Raw genomic sequence first — 21,653 nt, 5'->3', positions numbered from 1 at the left:
AAATTTGACTAGCAATAATGAAGTTTGGCTTGCAGTACTTACAATAAATGAGAAAACCTATCTCATGTAAAATATTACGTTGACAAAACCCAGAATGTCAATACCAGTCCAGAATATACTTGCTTAAAAAATACTGCCGGATAATATTGCTTTGGAAAGCTATTAGGCAGTTGGATTAAACATATTGTTATTTGGAGGTTCAGAACATTGTTATGATTATACTGTACATGTATTCGTAGATATGTGTTTGCTTTGAAAGTCGCTTCAAACACAAACCACATATCTGAATTCCCTAACCTTCTGCCTTAGGCTTGACAGGAAATTTCCTGATCTCCACTTTTTCTTCATACATTTCTAACAATAAAATCGAAGCATTAGATGACTATCCATTACAACATGTCTACATTTTTTCATGAAAATTGTCGTTTTTAATAAGACAGCCTAAAAGTTTAAACAATGTCATGGCAATTTTGGAGTATATTTTACAGAGGTATGGGTTTGTTTTTGAAAGTCTTTCCAAACACAACCCCATATCTCAGACGCTAACCTTCTCGTTTAGCTTTGGGAGGAAGCTTTTTAATCTCCACTTTTTCTTCAGAATGTTCTAAGAAACAATACGAATTGCAATCAATTGTAAATAATACCATCAGAATTGAGACAAATCGGGCACTGCCATTCAGATTTTAACAAAGATGATATTTACACGACAAATCAAATACCCTAGCAGATGTCTTGTGCTCAGAGATGCAGTTTATTAATATAGTTTAATGTTTAAGGTCACTACCTACGAAATATGCATTTTACTTGCAAAGTTATTCCAAACACAAATATGCCTAGCCTTGGCAGGCACCTTCATAATTGATACTTTCATTTCTGAAGGCTCCAAGAACCAAACATTTAAGATTTAAGTTGCGTTCATCATCATCATCATCATCAGTCATGTTCTTTCCACTGCTGGATGAAGGCTTCATTTACTTTTAAATAAAATGCAAACATATCTATTGGGATCCTTCTGCCAGTATCGAGATTTAAAATCTTTGCATTTTCTTCCCACAAGCATGTGTGGTTGATCTAGACTCGATGCCTCGTATTTGGTGTTTAAACATCGTAACACCTGTTTGTATCATTCAAGAAAGGGGAAAGCCTTTTTATCATTCAAAATGCTATAATTTTTCTTGATTAAATTGCATTCGGATGACTTCAAAAACACTATAAAGAATATATCCCATTCAATTGTGCATTCAAAACACATGAGCAACCAATTGTACATTCGAACAATGTTCCATTAAATCATATAACTTAGTAACATTACTGAAAGTATTGCTTCTGCAAACGATTCCATCAATAAAGGTGCAAATCATGAAGCTGATTATCTGTGATGATGTTACACTCTTCGGTGAGGGAATGCATAGTCAACTGTTTCCCACAAGCTCATTGTAGAATATATCACCGAAATTTTTTATTCTAAATCCCAAACAAACACTAAAATATGCACAATGTGTTTTGAAAGTGACCCCAAACACAAATTACATATTTCGCTCACCTTCTGGTTTACCCTTTGCAGAAACCTTTCTCACTCCCACTTTTTCTTCAGCTGGTTCTGAAACAAAGTCAGATTAGAAGATGTTACTGATGACATGTTTTGTCGATGCATAAACGGGCACAGTATACCTGCTGTCAATATGAAGAGCAGAGTTAAGTTGTGCTTTGCAGCTTCTTGGCAAAATTGACACAATTGCAAAACGCAAAGAGATTGTCGAGATACGTGTTTGTTTTGAAATGCGATCCAAACACAAACACCGTTATCTGAAATCCTAACCTTCTCGTCTAGTTTTAGGGGGCACCTTCTTAATTTCTACTCTTTCTTGAGCCGATTCTAATGGGGACAAATGTAAGGGGTTCACTTTTATTTCCCACGCAAACCACTGGAACACAGTGTTCACATTGACACACCTGTGAAAACACTTTACACAAAAGTAATTACTTGATGTCGTGTTCATTAAAACACAATTATAATGCTCAAATCACGAGAGTTCAGCTTTGTGAGTTCAGCCCAGATAATGCATTCCAACATGCGTTGCGTTCACTTTGTTTGCTCATAGGTATATTAATGTTGACACGTTGGTTTTTTTTCTTCATAAATCAGGGCAATGACTATTTTTTTGTTGGAATAGTTTGAAATAAACTCGACAGATTACTGTAAAAAGGCACATTCGACATTCATAATGAATCACTGACCACACGATGGCAAGTTTAAAGGAAACATGATACAACCACGCATAAATAACAATCGTACCATGTAGCTTGGCAAATTGCAAATGGTTAATAAACCAAACAGTCAACATAGCGCCATATATGGATTCCTTACCTGGTTTACCCTTGGAAATTGTCTTCCTAATTTCCACTCTTTCTTCATGCGGTTCTAATTACAGAGGCAATATAACTATATTAGATACATGTATTATTATCCAAAATGTAAATGTGCTAAATGGCACATTAATGTTTGTATGCACACTTTATAACGTAAATACATTGCGTAAAGTTACATCATTATCAAACAATGTCAAACATACACTGACTACTGGCGATCTCTACTGACATCTGTGAAGGAGAGCGTCACATCTCACCAGATTTCTCCACGATCAATAAAAATTCTGATTTTCACAAAGGGTGATCAGATCAGGTTCAAAATCGATGTCGTTGCCTGATGGTTGATGTAAATCAATACTTATTTAATGTACTTGCTTTCCAATTTCACGGAACTGAACCTTAAACTCAAAATGCAACATTTATACAAGGGATTTGAAGCTTTCGTGACTGCAGGAATCCATACTCTTTGGTTCTTTCGGTAAAGTCACGTAGGTCTAAAATAAAATAAATCACGACGTTTCGGGCGCAACACAAGCGTCCATCATCAGGTGGGAAAGCATGGTCTGCTGCTGAGGCAGACTGTTTTAAAAGGTTTGAAATGGGTGTAGCCCAAGGGTCATAAAGAAGTGGCCGGGGCTAGTGATTAGGGATTAGCATGATGTTAACACACATTAACACAGCCACTTCCGTGCCCTAGTCGAGGAGGCCGCTCTCCTATCTTACAGTTACAAGCTAATTTCTCACATTAACATCACTAGCTACAGCCACTTCTTTATGACCCTTGAGCTACACCCATTCCAAACCTTTTAAAACAGTCTGCCTCAGAAGCAGACCATGCTTTCCCACCCGATGATGGACGCTTGTGTTGCGCCCGAAACGTCGTGATTTATTTTATTTTATAACCTACGTGACTTTACTGAAAGAACCAAAGAGTAATTATACAAGGGCATCACTAAATATTTAGGAGTACCTGAGAAAAATCTGTCATAATCCTGCAACACAGCTTTAAAATGCATTTGAGCCACAACACAACCACGTTACGAGAATGAATAGCGGCTAAACACCCGAGGCATTCGTGCCCTACGCTCGAAACTCCCTGAGAATGACACCGATAAATACGTGCACATTTTGAGACGCCGTGATAAGTGTAAAAAAAAAAGTCACTAAAATGAAACAGCCTTCCCTTTATGACAACGGCTCGGCTTATATAGTATTGTACGCCATGGGGTGATGAGAGGCATGTTCACGGCATTTCCAGATTTCCCTCCAAATAAATTTTTTTACAAAAATATATTGATTTAATATAGCATCTTAAAATACACCACTTCCTGCTCATTAAAACAGGAGGCTCTTCTTGTATATCAATACTTCAAATGTAATGTCACATCTTGGCATATTTGGAAAGGTTCGCAAGTATTGATTCAACACACAGATTACTGGTATATGTGTTTGCGCTCAGAACGCAAGACACATATAGCCATGTCTCACCTTCATCTTTAGTTACGATGCGAACTGTTTTTACTTCTACGACTCTCTGCACGTATTCTGATGGATGAAATATACCATATCAGCACATGCACTGCCCTGCCCTGCCGGGTTTAAAGCCCCAGTTAACAGGGCTGGTCCGTCTGAACTCACAAACGACGTATGCTGCAGACGAAAGTCGAGGTTGATTGGCTGCTGTGAGCGTGAGGGAACTCATTTGGCTCTTTCACAAGTACGTCACGTTTGAATAAACGTATTTTCAAGCAATGTTAATGTGTCACTTTTTTTATTACACACTTTTGCATTAACTTAGATTTTTCTGAGGTATTTTTAATTATTTTTTCTAGATTTGAAGCTTTCGTGACTGCAAGGATTCATATTCTTAGGTTTTTTGGGTAAAGTCACGTAGGTAAAAAACTTAAAATTAAAGTGTGTTGCCTCCGAAACGTCGTGATTTTTATTTGATTTTTATTTTACTTTTATTAATTTTAATTAAAAAATTTTACCTACGTGACTTTACTGAAAAAAACTAAGAATAAGTATATATTTTTCTCAGTGAGAAAGATCATTTTCACCAGATGGTGGACGGTATGCCTTGGCTCGACCTTTATATTTCACTCGCTACGTATCACAATAGAGATAGGTAGATTTGACAACCAAAAAGTCCACTTTTTTCAGACACAGGCTCGCAACACTAAAGCACCCCACCATCTTCTCTAAGTGTAAGAATAGTGGTCATCATCATCATCATGCATATACATTGTATACACTGGGGATATGTGAACAATTATTGTGGTAAGAAGCAATAACATTGATAGCCAAACAACCAATCACCCACCGAACCGAACCTCATTGTTACCCTATTTAAACCCGAGAAGATTGCAAGAGACGTTTGATTATGATATCCTTTTTGTCATTAACCTCTCGCAAATGTTAAATAAAAGGCTCCCATGTGTCTTAAAAGATTAATCTAACATAAACAAATTAGGAAAAACGATACATACGCATGAATTCTGTAATGCTGTCCATTATGCAGACTTTCTCTTTAGACATTATTTATTTCACAATATGGAAGCCAAAAAGTATCTCTCAGTGCATTTGATAGTTGCATATTGTACTTCTTTTCTCAGGTTTACCTCTCCACGTTTTGGGAAACCCTTTCAACAATTTGGCCAGTCATGAAACAGAACAACTTCAGACTAAAGCTGCGTTCGTATCAGATCATCTAAACGAGAGTTATAGTGCCCTCCAGTTACAAACAGACATGGCTAATGCATGAACGCGTTCAACGTTAGTTGGACAGCATTACAAAAATAAAAAGCCACGAATGAGATTTAAGATCTCTAACCTTGATTTGAAGTTTTCGTGATTGCAGGAATCCATACTTTTTGGTTCTTTCGGTAAAGTCAAGTAGGTAGAAAAATACCCACGTGACTTTACCGAAAGAACCAAAGAGTTCAGATCTATAATCAAGTAAGTCGATTCTTACCTCCTTCCTCGTCGTCAGGTTCACCCTTTGCCGGGACTCTTCCTTCGACAGCATCGGCTGTAGAAAGTGAATTTAAGGAGATGCATTCAATCGTTTAATCACACGATCCTCTTTTGATTTCCACATTGCCTGTACAATCACAAGGTCACCATACATATTTTCCAAAAAGAGTGCACACACATATCCATTTGGCATATTCTGCGGGTCACTTTCAAATCCTGTTTTGGGAACACAACAACACCGGGGAAAAAAAAAATATATACAACCCAGCATGTAACCTATTATAAAAACACAATTTGCACGAACAATTGCTTGAAAACAATCGCAAAATGCAGAGGTCATAATCCAGTTTTCACCGCTGGAAAGAAAATGACAATACTGTACAATACAGCGTCGCATATCCGACAGTCACATATCCACCATAATTAATTAAACAGCCCATATCCAAGTTAGTATTTGAGCACGGTGTATGGTCATTTTCTATCAATGTTTACAAATATGACCTTTATCACACGTGGTAAACCGTGTACATATCGCGTACTTTCACTTTCCGTGTTCAAAGAGGCTTGTGCTTTATTTCATTTCAATAACTTGTGTGCGGTATAACTGTCATTTTCTATTTTTTTTATTTGATGTCCATGTATCTGCCTACGCCTCAACCCCCAGCAAAATCGGATATGCGATGAAGTACTGTACACAAACATCACGGGGCAATTTCAACCTCACCTTCTTGCACAATTTTAGGAAAAACTCTCTTCACCTCAACAGTGTCTGTGACAGGCTCTGGAAATATTCGTTACGTGCATTCAGAGACAATTTTACACAGATAGATATACACCATACATGGAGCACTTGTCAGCAAATATCACCAAATAACTGCAAACAGTGAAACTTACACCAAAAGTGCAAACACTGAAAGTGCATTAACTTTTTACCAACACGCTCCTAAGAAAAACTGGGTTTGCATTTGTAAATGAAACCAAAGTTTTATTTTTGTTTAATTTCACTTGAAACAAAAAAGACCAAGATGAAACAATATTAGTGAACACCTGCAAGATTACTAAATTGGAACAGTTATGGATAAGGGCTTGCTAGTATTCATTTTTTTTATTTGATGAATTTTGTTTTGCTGACATTTTTACTAATCGGTAAAACGTATGTATGTATAGGTTAATCATGATTTTAATATTGTGGGATAAGTGATTTCAATGTTGTTGCTTTTTTTTTCTTTCTATGGGGCCTACTTAAAAAAAAAGCCTAGAGCAGTAGAACCCTGGCAAGCCAATTAAACAAATGAGACAGAATCATAATACATGTGCAATAAAAACACACGAATCTCAAAAACGCACAGGCGGTGAATCAGTATCATTGTAGTGATGTGAAAAATATATATTTTACTGGTAAAACACCCACCTCATTGAACGTTTGATTTAAAAATGGTTGAGAAATACAGGCATACCTGCTTATCTGGAAGTACATTTGCTTGAAGTACAATTTTTTTCAACCGCTTATTCAAGGGAGGTGATGTTTTACGCTGGTAAAAATGTGTTTTTATTATCACAAAAAATACCATTTTCACATCAATACATACCACATTCAAGTCGTCGCAAATTCACGCGACCAAAATTTAACCACACGTATTTCATAATCACACTTCATTTTTTAAACACAAACCTTGTGATCATTTGTATTATGTTTTCCAAAAGTGGGAAACCAAACTTTATTCTTCGTGGAACCATTTACCATTGATAAATCAAATATATATTTTTTCAATAATGTATATGCTATAAATATGTTTTAGCAAGGTAATTTTAAACCGATTTAGATGTGTACTCTTAAAACACTAATTAAGTACGTAATTACATTTGGAATAACAACGTTAAATAGTTCCAGACGTTATCCTCACCTGCCACAACAGGTTTAAACCTAGTGGGCCACTCTTCTTCCTCATAATCTGTGTAATATATTATTTTCAGAAAATAAACGAATACGTACGTTAATTTAAAAAATCACGAATTGCATTTTATTTTCATTTAAGTTAAGTTTACAGTACACGAGCAACTTTACTGTTCGTGCTTATAGTTTTTTGCACATCTGACAACACTGCCAGAGAATTCCAGCATTGTGTCTCATATTAAATATACATTACTAAAACTGTTTATTTTTTTATAATTAGGATGAGAATATATTCTAATTAAATGCCTCAACTACTCAAAACCACCTTACATCACATCACATCTCAGCCATTCCAATGCCCCACTGTATAGTCGAACCAAGGGCACCCCAGGTGACAGCTGTCCCTGTGAGGAACAAGGCAAGCCACAGCACTGGCCTGCAAGTGGACATTAGCCTGCCATTATGATGAAATGGCCATTGTTAAAATTACGTTCATCCCTCTCGGCTGCAGCATTGTTTCCAATAAATGCAACGTTGAGTCCCAATACCTGTAAAGTCCAAACGTTAGCATGGTTCATCAGGTCACCCCGCCCCCCCCCCCCCCCGATATTGCGGACATACACAAGTACACTACAACTACAACAACAACAGACCATCACAATTACACAGGAATGTGGTAAAAAAACGGACCTCTGCTGCTGTAAACACAGTTCAAAAGCAGACTCTGACACCCAACTCATGCAATTGTATTAGAACTTTCTAACACAATATACATGCTGCAATCTCACCTCCTCCCCTGTATCGCGGTACGGCCTTCTTGACCTCAACTTCCTCTGTCACATGCTCTGATGAAGAAAAAGAGGCCATTTACCATAGCGTACCTATGAGTGGCATTAAAAAAATAACCCGCAAAGAATATACTTACATATTCTTAGGTTTGTTCGGTAAAGTCACGTAGGTAAAACATCAAAATTAATGAAAATAAAATAAAATAAAAACAAAAATCACGACGTTTCGGAGGCAACACAAGTCTCCGTCATCAGGTGGGACCGTCACAGCCGAATTAGATGCAGCTAATTCGGCTGTGACGGTCCCACCTGATGACGGAGACTTGTGTTGCCTCCGAAACGTCGAATTAGATGCAGCTAATTCGGCTGTGACGGTCCCACCTGATGACGGAGACTTGTGTTGCCTCCGAAACGTCGTGATTTTTGTTTTTATTTTATTTTATTTTCATTAATTTTGATGTTTTACCTACGTGACTTTACCGAAAAAACCTAAGAATATGATTCCTTGCAGTCACGAAAGCTTCAAATCTAGAATTAATATACTTACAACCAAATGTGTGTTGTCACAATTGGAATGTTTATGCACGTGTATGTACATTTATATTTATGATAAAAAAATGTGTGACGCTCTCACCTGCAGCTTTGAATTTTGGTTTAACTTTCCTGACTTCAAATTCTTCTGCCAAATATTCTACCAAAATAATTAAATGTACCTTTAGTGACGACGTCAATACTTCGTTCACACAAACTAATTATTTATTGAGCCATTAATTGAAACTACTGTGTATTAAATTACTGTGTATTGAAATAATGTGATTGTAACAGGCTAATAAAAGTTTAAGCGCACATTAAAAGCAACGCGAATATTTCAAACGAAATATTGCAAAGTCCATTCCAGTCATTTGTGCTTCAAGTTACGCAAATGAGGAATAATCCTGACCTTCGAATGCTAGTTTCGGAGAGACTTGGATGACCTCCGCCGTTTCGGTTATCATTTCTAACGAAGAGATTGACTCGTTGAAATAAAAATGTAAAAAAACTAAACACATTCGTCAATAACGCGGTCGCCTTAAAAGGGAAACATGGAATAGGTGACGTTTTGGGCTATGGCCCTTCTTCATAGCACATTAAAATACACGTGACGAATGAGTTTAATTTTTATTGTTGCTGGTTGTACTTGTGCACACCATCACCAGATGTCATGAGTGCATTTAACGCAAATGAGTCAACGAGAGCAGTGCACAAACAGTACTCTGGATTCCACATTAAATGATACTCATAATTTACAGAAATATAGAACATGTGCAGTTATAAAAATGTTTAATATTTAAAATAATGTTTTTTTAAGTCACTATATTTGATATTTTTCTTTACTATGTATTAATGTATTCAACTATGTAATGCAACAACAACATCACCCGATGTTCACATGCAGTTTGTATTAGATGCCTCTATGACAAGCAGCATGGATGTTTATGTTGTTCTCACCTTCGCGTGTATATTTGGGTGAGATTGGTTTTGGTTCCGGCTCTTCAAATATAAGTTCTAATAAAGAAAAATAGGTCTCGTAATCTAATCGCACGAGTATAGTTGTGCATGTAAGTTCCTCAAATACAGACGTGCACAAACACGATGACGATCGTGTCGATGTAAATCGGAAAAACTTCATGATTGTGTATTTTTGACAAATACACTCATGCCACAAAAGTATTTCCACACACTGGAATTTGCAAATAACTACGTTACTTGCAAATGTGTAAATTACTCCAAACAAAAACATATATACATTTGTTTACGTAATACACGGGTTAAAGACGTAATTATATTTTTTTATGAATAGCAAGAGGGTTTCGCTAAGACTTGAAAGAATGTTGGCGTGTGATGAAGAATAATAATGGAGTTGCAACCGAGTAATGGGAGGCGTCTGATAGTACGGCTACCGTGGAGATGGAATTAAAAACTCAGTTTGTGTGCAGGTACTGGGTGGTTCATTATATCGAAGGACCGTAAGAGATGGCAGCAGCTTGGATTGACCATGGCTGACGATGATGAACGCCGGTGAAAGCCAACTCGTGACTTGTGTGAAAGTTGAACGCACATTTTTAAAGGTCATTTTGCAACAGAGTCAAAACATTAAAACAAAAAACCCCGATAAATAATTATACCGTAATAATTGATGACACTGCAGATTACACAATCACCACACTCTATAGTAGCCTCCTTCTGCTTTTCAATGGAAAAGAGAGGACAGTTGGATTCCACTCTGAGACCAAGTTTCTGCAAAGTTGAAAATCCAACTAGTTTTAATCACTCGTTAAAATTGATTACTTTATGATGCCCTTACCTTCTGTTTTGTGTGTGTATATTACATCTCTGACTTCAAGCTCCTCGATTGTGCATTCTGACAAGTAAAAGTTCACGCTGCTGTTTAAATCGATATTCTGCAGGGACTACTATTTCGGTAAAAAAAAATGTGGGTCAATGTATGACGCAAAAGCAGTGGTGGACGCAACACACATAAACACATTGTTAAAATGCATTGGCTTTACGGACAATGCATTTTAAATTAAGGCATCGAGCCTCTTCTCACCTTCGTGTACATCTGGTTCAGGTTTACGTGGCACCACGGCTACTTTCTCACCCACTGTGACGGACAAAACAGCTGATTTAGCCGAGCCTTGTTTACAGAATTCCGAGTTTATACATAACAGAGGCACTATTTAGTATAGCTGCAAATGTTAAGTCAACTTTGCCCAACAGAGCACGTTAAAATAAGTTGACTGATATTGGTAAAATAAAAAAACTTAATTACTCTAGGCTTCTATTGTATATATTTATACACACATGTGCAATGCATTTTCATCGGTGAAAATACATAGTCTTATTTACCACGCCTGACCGCTTCATCTTTCTTTACGGTAATCTCCACTGTGGGCTCTTTAGTTTTCACAACCACAGCTGTTGAATGAGCATTGCAAATCAGCGTATGGAGTTTGTCAATTAAAAAAAAACGAAAACAAAATGAAACAATAACAGTGAGCAACAACGAACAACAATTACGTATCTTACAGGGCCTTAATTGCAGCAAAAAAACACAGGAGCGTGGTTATTTTTAAATCGTGTACGACACAAGCGAGGCAATACGTCCAGCAGACTACCCCCATCGTATTCGGGTCACACAAGGGAGACACGTGTTTGTGTGTTAGAGAGGTTCTAACACACACACGTGCATTGTCTCTCTACCTTTGCCGATTTTAGGCTTTTGTGATGGTTCTGTCTTAATATCAGTTGTTTCTGATAAATACATGACCATTGTCACAACATTCCCCATTTAATAGTAAAGGTTTTTCGGTTAGATCGCGTTATTTATAAATGTTTCGGAACCCTCCACCACCAGACACGGCCAATCAGTAAAAAATGTGTCACGTTGACAAAAGACAAATAGTTCACTACTTTAGCCCACCGGTGTTTAGAAGAGTTAATGCACAACATTTACAATTTTACGACGTTTCGCTGGTAATTACATCCAGCATCATCGAGAAATTTGCTACAATAGTGAAGCCCTCCACCTGCTCCCGGTCTTAAAAAGAGCAGCAGGGTGACGTCATCATTTAACCCAACCCATTTGCCGAGTTGTACTAGTTGGCATGAATACAAGAAACAATGGTACGTGTTTCTGTAATTTGTTCTATAAATATGTGCATGAGATAATGAGTTCTTCTAAGACAAATGTTTGCCATCTACATTTAAGCTTTGGAGGCTTTATTTTTATTTTAACCTCTGTTTTGTCCCAAGTTATTTCTGATAAATACAAACCACGGTCACAAATTGCCCATTGCATAATCGTACTTGGGAGTGGATATAAAACGATAATGTGAGTGTATGTGGAGTGCGTTTTAAATGCATATGCATTTTAGGCTCTAGTTTGGAGGTTTCCCTTCTAATATGAACTTCTGTTTTCTCCTGAGCGATGTCTGATAAATACACACCACGGATATATTTTTCCCATTCTCCCCATCGATAAACTTTTGTATGGCTGTAAAATTGGAATTTGTGTCGATGCAATTTGTTCGAGACACATGTTTGCATTTGAGAATGGGTTCCAACACAAACATGTTGCCATCTACCTTTAGGCTTTGGTTTTGGAGGCTCTCTCTTAATCTCAACTTCTGTTTTCTCCCAAATAGCTTCTGATAAATATAAACCACGGTAACAAATTGTACATTGGCTAATCATTCACTTTGGTGTGGATATAAAACCATAATGTGAGTTTGTATATGAAATGTGTTTTAAATACAGATGTAACACACAGACACAGAAGTCAATTCGGCACATGGAAATGTAACTTTAAGTATATTTTGGCAGATGTCTGTTTGTATTAGAAAACAGTCTCTAACACAAACAGATCTGTCATCTACCTTTCGGCTGCGGCGTTGGTGGCTCCCTTTTAATTTCAACCTCTGTTTTCTCCCAAGCGATTTCTAAATAAAATAAACATCACGTTCACAATCTTTGTTGCCACTGTAAATCACACAAGTTGGTGTGAATCCAACATAATTTGTACTTTTTGTTCTAGAGCCGGGATTAGAAAACGTTTTTCTTCTTCACGAGGGCCAAATAAGACTCACCAAAAAAACTTAAGGGGGGGGGGGGGGTGTTCAACACCTTAAGACACCTCAGTCACTTAAATTAGAAACACGCTGCTGTTGCTAGGTCAATAATATTCGGTTTGCGTGGATGCCAAAAACTGTAATTTGTTGGCCATTTCCAAGCGGGATTTTTTATGTGACCGCTGGCCATCTACAATTAAGTCGTGGGCCAGATATGTATGGCCTCTGCATGCTTGGCCTCCCAACCTTGTTCTACAGACATGAACACATTATCTGGAGATACTGCGTTGGCAGTTGTGCACAAGCACAAATAACGAAACAATCAATGTATGTATCAATACAACAGCTATAAAATGATATATATGTAAAACAGGTTAAGTGTTGCGTAATGTCGCTTCTTCACGTATTTGCTATGAAGAAGGGCTATTGCTCATAATGTCTCCTATTACACGTATGTTTTCGTCGAAGGCAGTGTTATTAATGAACGTGTTGAGTTTTTTGTTCTGCAGACATGTTTGTATCAGAGATTGGGATCTCACACAAACATTCTTGCCTTCTACCTTTAGGCGTTGGTTTTGGAGGCTCTCTCTTAATCTCAACTTCTGTTTTCTCCCAGAGAGTTTCTGATAAACGCAATCCACGGTCACAAATGCCCCATGTTGCAAATCGTTCACTTTGTTGTGGGTATAAAATGATAATGCGTGTGTACTATATGGATTGCGTTTCTAACAAATATGTAATGCACTCACAGGATGTCAAATTATGCATGTTTGAGGTTTTTTTTAGACATCTGTTTATATTAGAAAATAGTCTCGAATACAAACAAGACTGCCATCTACCTGTAGGCTCTGATTTGAGAGGTCCTCTTCTAATATGAACTTCTGTTTTCTCTTGAGTGATTTCTAATAAATACATACCACGGATATAATTTTCCCATGTTTACCCAATCGATACATTTTGGTATGGCTATAACATTGGAATCTGCGTTGATACAATTTGTTTGAGACACATGTTTGCATTTGAGAATGAGTTCCAACACAAACATGTTGCCATCTACCTTTAGGCTTTGGTTTTGGAGGCTCTCTCTTAATCTCAACTTCTGTTTTCTCCCAAATAGCTTCTGATAAATACAAACCACGGTCACACATTCCCCATGTTCCCAATCATTAACTTTGGTGTGGATATAAAATTATGCGTGTGCACGATATGGAACTTGTTCTAAAAATATGTGTAAAATACACACAAGTCAATTTACGTACAAAAAAAACGTATTTTTAAACAGACATTTGTTTGTATTAGAGAATGAGTTCTAACACAAACATGTTTGCCATCTACCTTGAGGCTCTGGTTTTGGTGGCTCCCTTATAATTTCAACTTCTGTTTTCTGGCGGGCGGTTTCTGATAAATACAAACCACGGTCACAAGTGCACCGTTTTGCTGAACGTTCACTTAGGTGTGGATATAATAACATAATTTGGTGGTGTGCAACTTATTCCAGACACATTGTGGGGATGGAAGAACATGTTGTAAAACATGGCCATTATATACCTTGCTTGACTTTAGGCTTTCGTTGTGCTCTATCAATTCCAACTTCTCTTTTCTCCCAAGTTTCTGATGAATACAAAACACATTCAGGATGTTCACCACTTGCATATCATTCACTATGATATGGATATGAAGTGAGAAATTGTTAATTGTTCCAGAAATGCATTTTCGTTGTTCAGCAGTAAAACATTAATTTTGTCATTGGCTACATTATCTTACCTTCTACGTAATGTCTTTCTTCCACTGAAATTGACAAAAAAAAATGCAGACATGTTTAGAATTTATCCATGAAGTTAACAAACGCATTATTAACAATTATGTGAAAAAAAGCATTTTCCAATTAATGATGTAAGTTTTTTTAACAAAACTAAACATTTAATATAATTTCATAGTTATCATCCCACATATATAAAAGTCTTGTTGCATAGATGGCTACAAGTGGCTGCACATACGACGAGTGTTGTTCAAGGCATAACATGAGAACAAGTTCAACAAATGTGAACATAGTTTCAAAGGAAACATAATTAAACGTAAGCACATTTTGCAATTTGATATACTTCAATTGCTTAAAATATATTCACCCTAACTAGGGTTAAATGTACCAAAATATTCTTAGTTTGAGGAATACACACAACATAATCTAAAGCCTAAATGAACATACTGTTATCATTATTAATGACATATTTTAGTTTGTTTTACATTTCATCACAACTCCCCAATATAAATCCAAAATGTATTGTACTTTATACAATACCTTGCTAATCTCGTCAAAGAGCATAAACCATCACGCAAACTCACTGCATAATGCGCTTTCAGATACCCTTCTGCGGCCGTCTGGAATGCTCTTCCTTCCGATATTAGGAAGCCACTGGTGCTATGCACTTTCAAATCATCTAGATTGAAATCAAATGTATTTACAACTGCTTTTTGTACTTAGTTTGTGTTCCTTCCCCCACACCTCCAATTAGCACAATTGGATAAGTACGGTGTGAAAGAAGTTCAACATACATATATACAATGAGCCAAATGGAACAACACATTGATTTTTTTTTCTGAATAAAAAGTAGCATCTGACCGATTTCCCCTTCTTCTTCCTCCTCCTCCTCTTCCTCTTCAGCTCCAGGCTTTTCACCTAAAATAGGTGACAATTATAATAAAACACCACGGAAAATATTGTAAATTGCAGTGAAAACTATAATATACAGATAAGGTGTTTGCGAGTAATAATTTTTCACATTGCCATCCGTGGATGGAGAAGCTTTAATGAAATGTACCTTTGCGATAATCTCGTCTACCTGTACGCAAAAAATCAACAACACAAAGACAAAAGCATACATTAGTGCACCACAAAATATACGAAGATTGTCTAAAAAGTTCACGGAATGCCAGATAGTTAAAGTGTTGTATAAAGCACAACAGAAGATACATTCCTAAAACCATACATACCTCTGCCCTCCATAGCACGATCCTTCTTTGAGATAAAAGCTTGTTCGTCAACTGGCTTGCGTTTCTTGGGCACTGCACAAGACACATTTCACTTAAGTTTAACACAGATTCAACATTCCAAATACATTTTCTGATTGTCCTACTAGCATCACGCAAAGAGAACGGTTCACGGAAGCAGATATTACAGAGCTACCTCTGACATACTTTCAAGTGACGTTTGGCTCACGCTTTCAAGGGGATCACTTTCCCACTCACTCTGCCAAACAGAGTAGTCTTAATAACATGACAGAGCCGGTCTATTGCCGTATTATGCGAAGAACCAAATTTCACATGTTTTTTATTGTGCAGTTTGCTTGCGATCATGCTGAAACCATCAATCCATGATACTTGAGGACCGAGTTTAATCAGTTTCACGCTTTGATTCAAAACCAGTATTTTCAGCCATGCCAGCTTGAGCACACTGAGCTCTGAATAACAATGTGTTAGTCATGAGATCTATATCCCCATACCTTCAGGCGTGAGGAATAGATCGGCAAAGCTTTTGACCTCTCCTCTATCTTCTTTGCGTGCAATAACAGCATAAGATCCTGGAAATACATTACAAAAAACTTCAAACGACTCTATCTTAAAACAATGAGATTTGATTACAGTGTATCCTCGTTATTTACGAACTTTCTATTCACGATGTTGGCTTTCCGCGAATAGCATCTGGAACTCTACAACGACTGCATCGAGAGAGAAAGAAATTGATGAGATAAATTGATTAGATAAAGTTATGAGATAAATTGATGAGATAAATTAATGAGATAAATTGTTCAGATACATTTATGAGATAAATTGATGAGATAAATCGATGAGATAAATCGATGAGATAAATTGATGAGATAAATTGATGAGATACATTGATGAGATAAATCGATGAGATAAATCGATGAGATAAATTGTTGAGATACATTTATGAGATAAATTGATGAGATAAATCGATGAGATAAATCGATGAGATAAATTGATGAGATAAATTGATGAGATAAATCGATGAGATAAATTGTTGAGATACATTTATGAGATAAATTGATGAGATAAATCGATGAGATAAATTGATGAGATAAATTGATGAGATAAATTGATGAGATACATTGATGAGATAAATTGATGAGATACATTGATGAGATAAATTGATGAGATAAATCGATGAGATAAATCGATGAGATAAATTGATGAGATAAATTGTTGAGATACATTTATGAGATAAATTGATGAGATAAATCGATGCGATAAATCGATGAGATACATTTATGAGATAAATTGATGAGATCAATTGATGAGATAAATTGTTGAGATACATTTATGAGATAAATCGATGAGATAAATTGATGAGATAAATTGATGAGATAAATCGATGAGATAAATCGATGAGATAAATTGAACAGATAAATTGATGAGATAAATTAATGAGATAAATTGTTGAGATACATTTATGAGATAAATTGATGAGATAAATCGATGAGATAAATTGATGAGATACATTGATGAGATAAATTGATGAGATAAATTGAAGAGATAAATTGATTAGATAAATTAATGAGATAAATTGAAGAGATAAATTGATGAGATAAATTAATAAGATTTATTATCTTATATATTTATTTAAGGTAATTCATTAAAAATAAAGGGTTTCATAGGCCAATATCATTATACCGCGAAATTTGCTCTTCACGAGCTTCTCCGGAACGTATCCCTCTCGAGTAACGAGGGATTACTGTACACGTGATATCATGACCATTATGCCTGCAAGGGGAGTTAAATATTTACCCTATGAGGAAAGTGACAGAACAACACCATTCTATCATCCCATGTACGAATGACAACTTTGCAATTCAACCACTCGTGGCAAAAAAAGCATAACTAGAGAACACCTACAGCTGCATTTGCATTTGTTTCAGTGCTTTATGTAACAAATGTCAATCATGCAAATACCTATGACTATAAATGCCCTTAAATTTTCCCATGAAAACCTAAATTGAGTCTCAAAATACATTGTGCAGTTTGTAAAATGCCATTAATGAGTGTCTGGCGTGTAGGAGGAAACCAGAGTACCCAGGGAGAACCAATGCTGAGCTGACGACCTCTGGCTAACCTTGCAGCCCAAGCCTACAACAGCTGGTATTCAGTGGATGTCTGCCATCCACTGACCAAAGTCAACCCTGCTTAGCTTCCAAGAACCGACGAGATAGGGCACGTTCACAGTGATAAATTTACGATATTTTTTGTTTGTTGTCCTTCCCCCGCACCTCCGATTCGCACGGTTGGCTACGTACTGTGCGACAGAAGTTCAACATACATGCATATAAATGAATGATTAATTAACAACCAATTGATAATTGTTTTTTTTACCCTTCTATCTGGCACCAAAACTGACACCTTTTTACAAGGAGTCATGTTTGCATAGACCACAATACCTGCAGTCATAATGCAAACAAAAAACACAACTCTGATAATGTGCACTGTCCTTGAAGTTGATTGGTCCACACCAATTATCATATTTTTATTGGCAAATGAGGTTCCCATGGTAACAACCAATTTTCTGACTTCTGAACACACCTTCGTCTTCAGGGGTGACGTCCTTGATGGTGAGGTAGTGTGCACACCCTTCGCTCGACAAGCTGTATTTGGGCCCTTCCTGCAGCTCTTCGTCGTTTTTGTACCAGGAGACATCTGCATCATCGAAGGTCACCTCGCACTCCAGTGTGTGAGTCTCATTCTCACGCACCTCCTCCGTCTGGATGACCTTGGTGAACTCCAGTGGCTTTGCTGCATAGGCAATGCAACAAATAAACATTAGACTCGCGGTTCGATATAAAAAACAAAAAGCTCAATTATAAAATAAACAAAATTATGGGTGGCCAGTGTTCAGGGCGCTGAGGTGGCACCAAAGAGATTGTGGGTTCGATCCAGGTGAGAGGGATTGGGGTTTGCATATTGTCAAATTGGACAGCGTAGTGATGGAAGCTCTATATTAAAGAACATTTGGGGGAAAGGCCAAGAGGAATGAAGTTCGTTCTCTGAAATAAAAAGGCCCACGATCAGAGATGGAATTAACTTGTCCAGTAAACCTGCTCTTAGGCGAAGAACTCGAGATACTCAAGCAGGACAACTGGATGCCGTTTGGTGGCAAATGTATGTTGTTACATATATAATCAAAGCCAAAAGGTATGTGCGTGCACCATCAGCAGCAACTTGGCAGGCCATGCATACCTTCAACAGTGAGTTCGGCAGGTGCCTCAATGTCCTCGTAGTGGCAGGTGTATTGCCCGGCGTCTTCGAGGTTGGTGTTGTGAATGACGAGGCGGTGTTGCTTTTCAGAGACCTCCAACGTGTACTTCTGGGACGGCTGGATGAGCTTGCTGTCGCGGAACCACTGAACGGTGAGGTTAGGCACTGAGAACGTACACGTCAGCTCCACCGTCTCTCCCTCGGTCGTTTGTTTATCCTCCAGGGACTGGTCCAAGCGCAGTTCTGAAAGGGATAAGCAGACAGTTGGCATCGTTTAGCTCTTCTTTCACAGACAACTTTGTCTTTTCACCCCAATCCATTCGGAACTCTTGCAGAGCAGCGTAATCCTGTGCATTACAGTTGGCCCGCAGATGGTGATTTCACGTAACTATCTCGGAGATCCCTTAAAAGTCATGTTTTTTTTTTATCTGTACACCAGGGGTGCACTATCCCACCTTGCCCACTGTGGGAAATTGTTGTTGCATGGCAGGCTGGTTATTTTAATCCACACACCTGGAGTTTAGCTGAATTGCGGTAAAACACTAATTCAACGTGACAGGGTTTTTTGTGCTGTCATTGGTAATCAGGCTGAAACCATCAACTTGAGAACCTGGTTTAATGACCGGTGGTTTGCACCCCCTGACAACGATCCCAGGATTTCAGCAATGCAGGATCAGGAGGTACCCGGCCATCTCAATATCGTCAGATCTCAACACTCACCGTAAACTTCCAGCTTGGCGCTGGAAATGTGAGGGCCACAGACCACGCGGTAGTTGCCGCGATCCTGCAGAGTGCAGTTGGTGACGACTAGACGGTGGAGGTCGCCCTCCTGGAAAATGTTGTACTTGTTGGAGGACTCCAATTTCTGCGTGCCGCGGTACCAGGACAGCTTGATCTCGGGGTAGTTGATCTTAACCTCGACCTCAAAGGTGACGTCGTTGCCCACCAGAGCCTGTCGGTCTTCAACACTTTTCACCAGTGTTATCGGCTGCAGTGAGTCGTTATAGAAAGAAAACAAGTTAGAACTTTGTATGTATGTGTGTTGAACTTCTTTCGCACTATACGTAGCCAACTTTGAGAGTGAACAACATGAGTCATGTACGAGTAGGGGTGCAACAATTTGCCTCCCTCATAATTCAAATAATTTTGATGACTCGGGGTCATGGTTTGATTAAATGGGTGGGGGGGGGGGTGTGACAATGTGGCGAAAGCATTGTAAAAATTATGCATAATTTTAACTTGTAACCCGTCGCACAGTATTCCTTTAGTCTCACAGAGAGAGACCGACTCAGAGGTGCGAGGAACCACAGACAAGCATGAAGGCAGCATAGTGAGCCGGGGCCCACAAATGTCCAAGCTCTGTGGTTCTCTATCTATGAATGTGTTCACGGTAAATTAGTCAGTGTGTATTGCTCCGAGTGGTTACTGAGCCCACATAAACCAATTACACGCGAAATATATGTGGGAAACAAACTATATTTTTACGTGCTTCGTTCGACGTCTTTAAACACAACAATCTATTTTAAATCACTTAATCGATGCATATTTACATGCTCGTCTGTTACATTATGGGAAAAAAACTGGCAGAAATGAACTTAATTAGGATAATAAAAACTGAAATTGACATAGACTTTAAACGTGGTATGTGCTTCGTTTTTCCCCCCAATGGGAATGCACAGCAACCTCACAACGAAAAGAGTATTCCCGCATACCTCAACATGTGCCAGTCTCGCTTGAATCAACTGCATCATCTCCTCATATTCCTTTTCCTCGGCAGTGGGTTCAGCACCTTCTTCCAATTCCTTAAGATACAAAAACAAAAGGAATAATCACTGAATTCAAAATGTCCAGTATGTGGTTTATTTATGGATAACTCCACATGGAAATTTCCGGCCGGTGGTGGAAAATGGCGCACTACTGTACACTCTTTGGCATGTTGGCTGGGTACTTTTATCAGTAGACTAACCAATCGCACACACACATATAGTACCCCATCGATGTATCTAAATAAGCTGAAGCCTCCCACCCCCCACTGAATTCCTCCCTTCTCGCCGCCCGCTGCGAAAACAGACGCTGCTCCATGGAGCAGCGTCGAGGCCCTTACGTAGCCTCTTCCTCCCGATCCTCAAACCTTCTGACCATTTGGCTCTCTGTATCCGTTCCTTTTTATCATCTTTCTCTTATTTCCCATTCTGTCTCTTCTCTCCTCCCTTTCCCATTCTTTCATCTTTTATTTTCCATACGTTAAATCCTTGACACTACTCCCTTTCTCCGTGGTGTTCCACTCGTTAAAAAAAGTTGCGAGTACACATGACGCGGTGAATCAATTGAAAGGCACAACATGAACATGTTTTTTTGGAGCCACGCACCATGCCCTCGGCCTCCTCTTGCTTGGCAGCCTTCAGCAACTCCAAAGCCTGCAGGAGGCCTCGATAGTCTGTGATGCCGTAGAGGCGAGCATATTTCTCATATTCCTTCGGATCCACGTTCTTCAACAGCTCCAGGATATCGACCTCCTCTTCCTTCTCCTTCTCCTTAGTGGGAGCTCTGAAATTTAAGGAGGCGAACATTTAAGAAAGAGCACATTTACATTTGTAAAAATGCATTTACTTTGCTGGCAGATATCAGATGTAAAGCCGCTCATGACTACTGCGATTTGAATATCAGATCAATATGTCACCATGGCCAAAGCGACTGATGCCATCGAATATTAATTGCCCAAATGTTTTAACGATACAATTCGCATATCTG

General features: G+C 38.1%; 1 protein-coding gene across 1 annotated transcript in view; it reads right to left on the bottom strand.

Annotated features, from left to right (window-relative positions):
- TTN (titin) overlaps positions 1-21,653 on the bottom strand; it is a 340,888-nt gene that overhangs the window by 212,720 nt on the left and 106,515 nt on the right. Inside the window, exons 83-109 of the mRNA XM_078603948.1 lie at positions 21,272-21,449; positions 20,615-20,704; positions 19,623-19,890; positions 18,885-19,145; positions 18,231-18,440; positions 16,139-16,216; positions 15,630-15,701; positions 15,458-15,478; positions 15,259-15,315; positions 14,403-14,426; positions 14,187-14,249; positions 13,974-14,036; positions 13,696-13,758; positions 13,478-13,540; positions 10,918-10,986; positions 10,619-10,672; positions 10,373-10,429; positions 9,517-9,573; positions 8,969-9,025; positions 8,663-8,719; positions 8,029-8,085; positions 5,345-5,401; positions 3,859-3,915; positions 2,369-2,422; positions 1,544-1,600; positions 548-604; positions 298-354 (exon numbers count right to left, since the gene is read on the bottom strand). Of these exons, the coding sequence (XP_078460074.1) occupies positions 298-354; positions 548-604; positions 1,544-1,600; positions 2,369-2,422; positions 3,859-3,915; positions 5,345-5,401; positions 8,029-8,085; positions 8,663-8,719; positions 8,969-9,025; positions 9,517-9,573; positions 10,373-10,429; positions 10,619-10,672; positions 10,918-10,986; positions 13,478-13,540; positions 13,696-13,758; positions 13,974-14,036; positions 14,187-14,249; positions 14,403-14,426; positions 15,259-15,315; positions 15,458-15,478; positions 15,630-15,701; positions 16,139-16,216; positions 18,231-18,440; positions 18,885-19,145; positions 19,623-19,890; positions 20,615-20,704; positions 21,272-21,449 (2,258 nt within the window). The remainder of the gene's footprint in view (positions 1-297; positions 355-547; positions 605-1,543; positions 1,601-2,368; positions 2,423-3,858; positions 3,916-5,344; positions 5,402-8,028; positions 8,086-8,662; positions 8,720-8,968; positions 9,026-9,516; positions 9,574-10,372; positions 10,430-10,618; positions 10,673-10,917; positions 10,987-13,477; positions 13,541-13,695; positions 13,759-13,973; positions 14,037-14,186; positions 14,250-14,402; positions 14,427-15,258; positions 15,316-15,457; positions 15,479-15,629; positions 15,702-16,138; positions 16,217-18,230; positions 18,441-18,884; positions 19,146-19,622; positions 19,891-20,614; positions 20,705-21,271; positions 21,450-21,653) is intronic.

This window comes from Lampetra planeri, chromosome 21, assembly GCF_965212315.1.
Source record: "Lampetra planeri chromosome 21, kcLamPlan1.2.h2, whole genome shotgun sequence".
NCBI classification, from domain to species: domain Eukaryota; kingdom Metazoa; phylum Chordata; class Hyperoartia; order Petromyzontiformes; family Petromyzontidae; genus Lampetra; species Lampetra planeri.
Note: the sequence above shows the minus strand (reverse complement) of the source record. Positions and strands in the feature narration are given on the sequence as shown.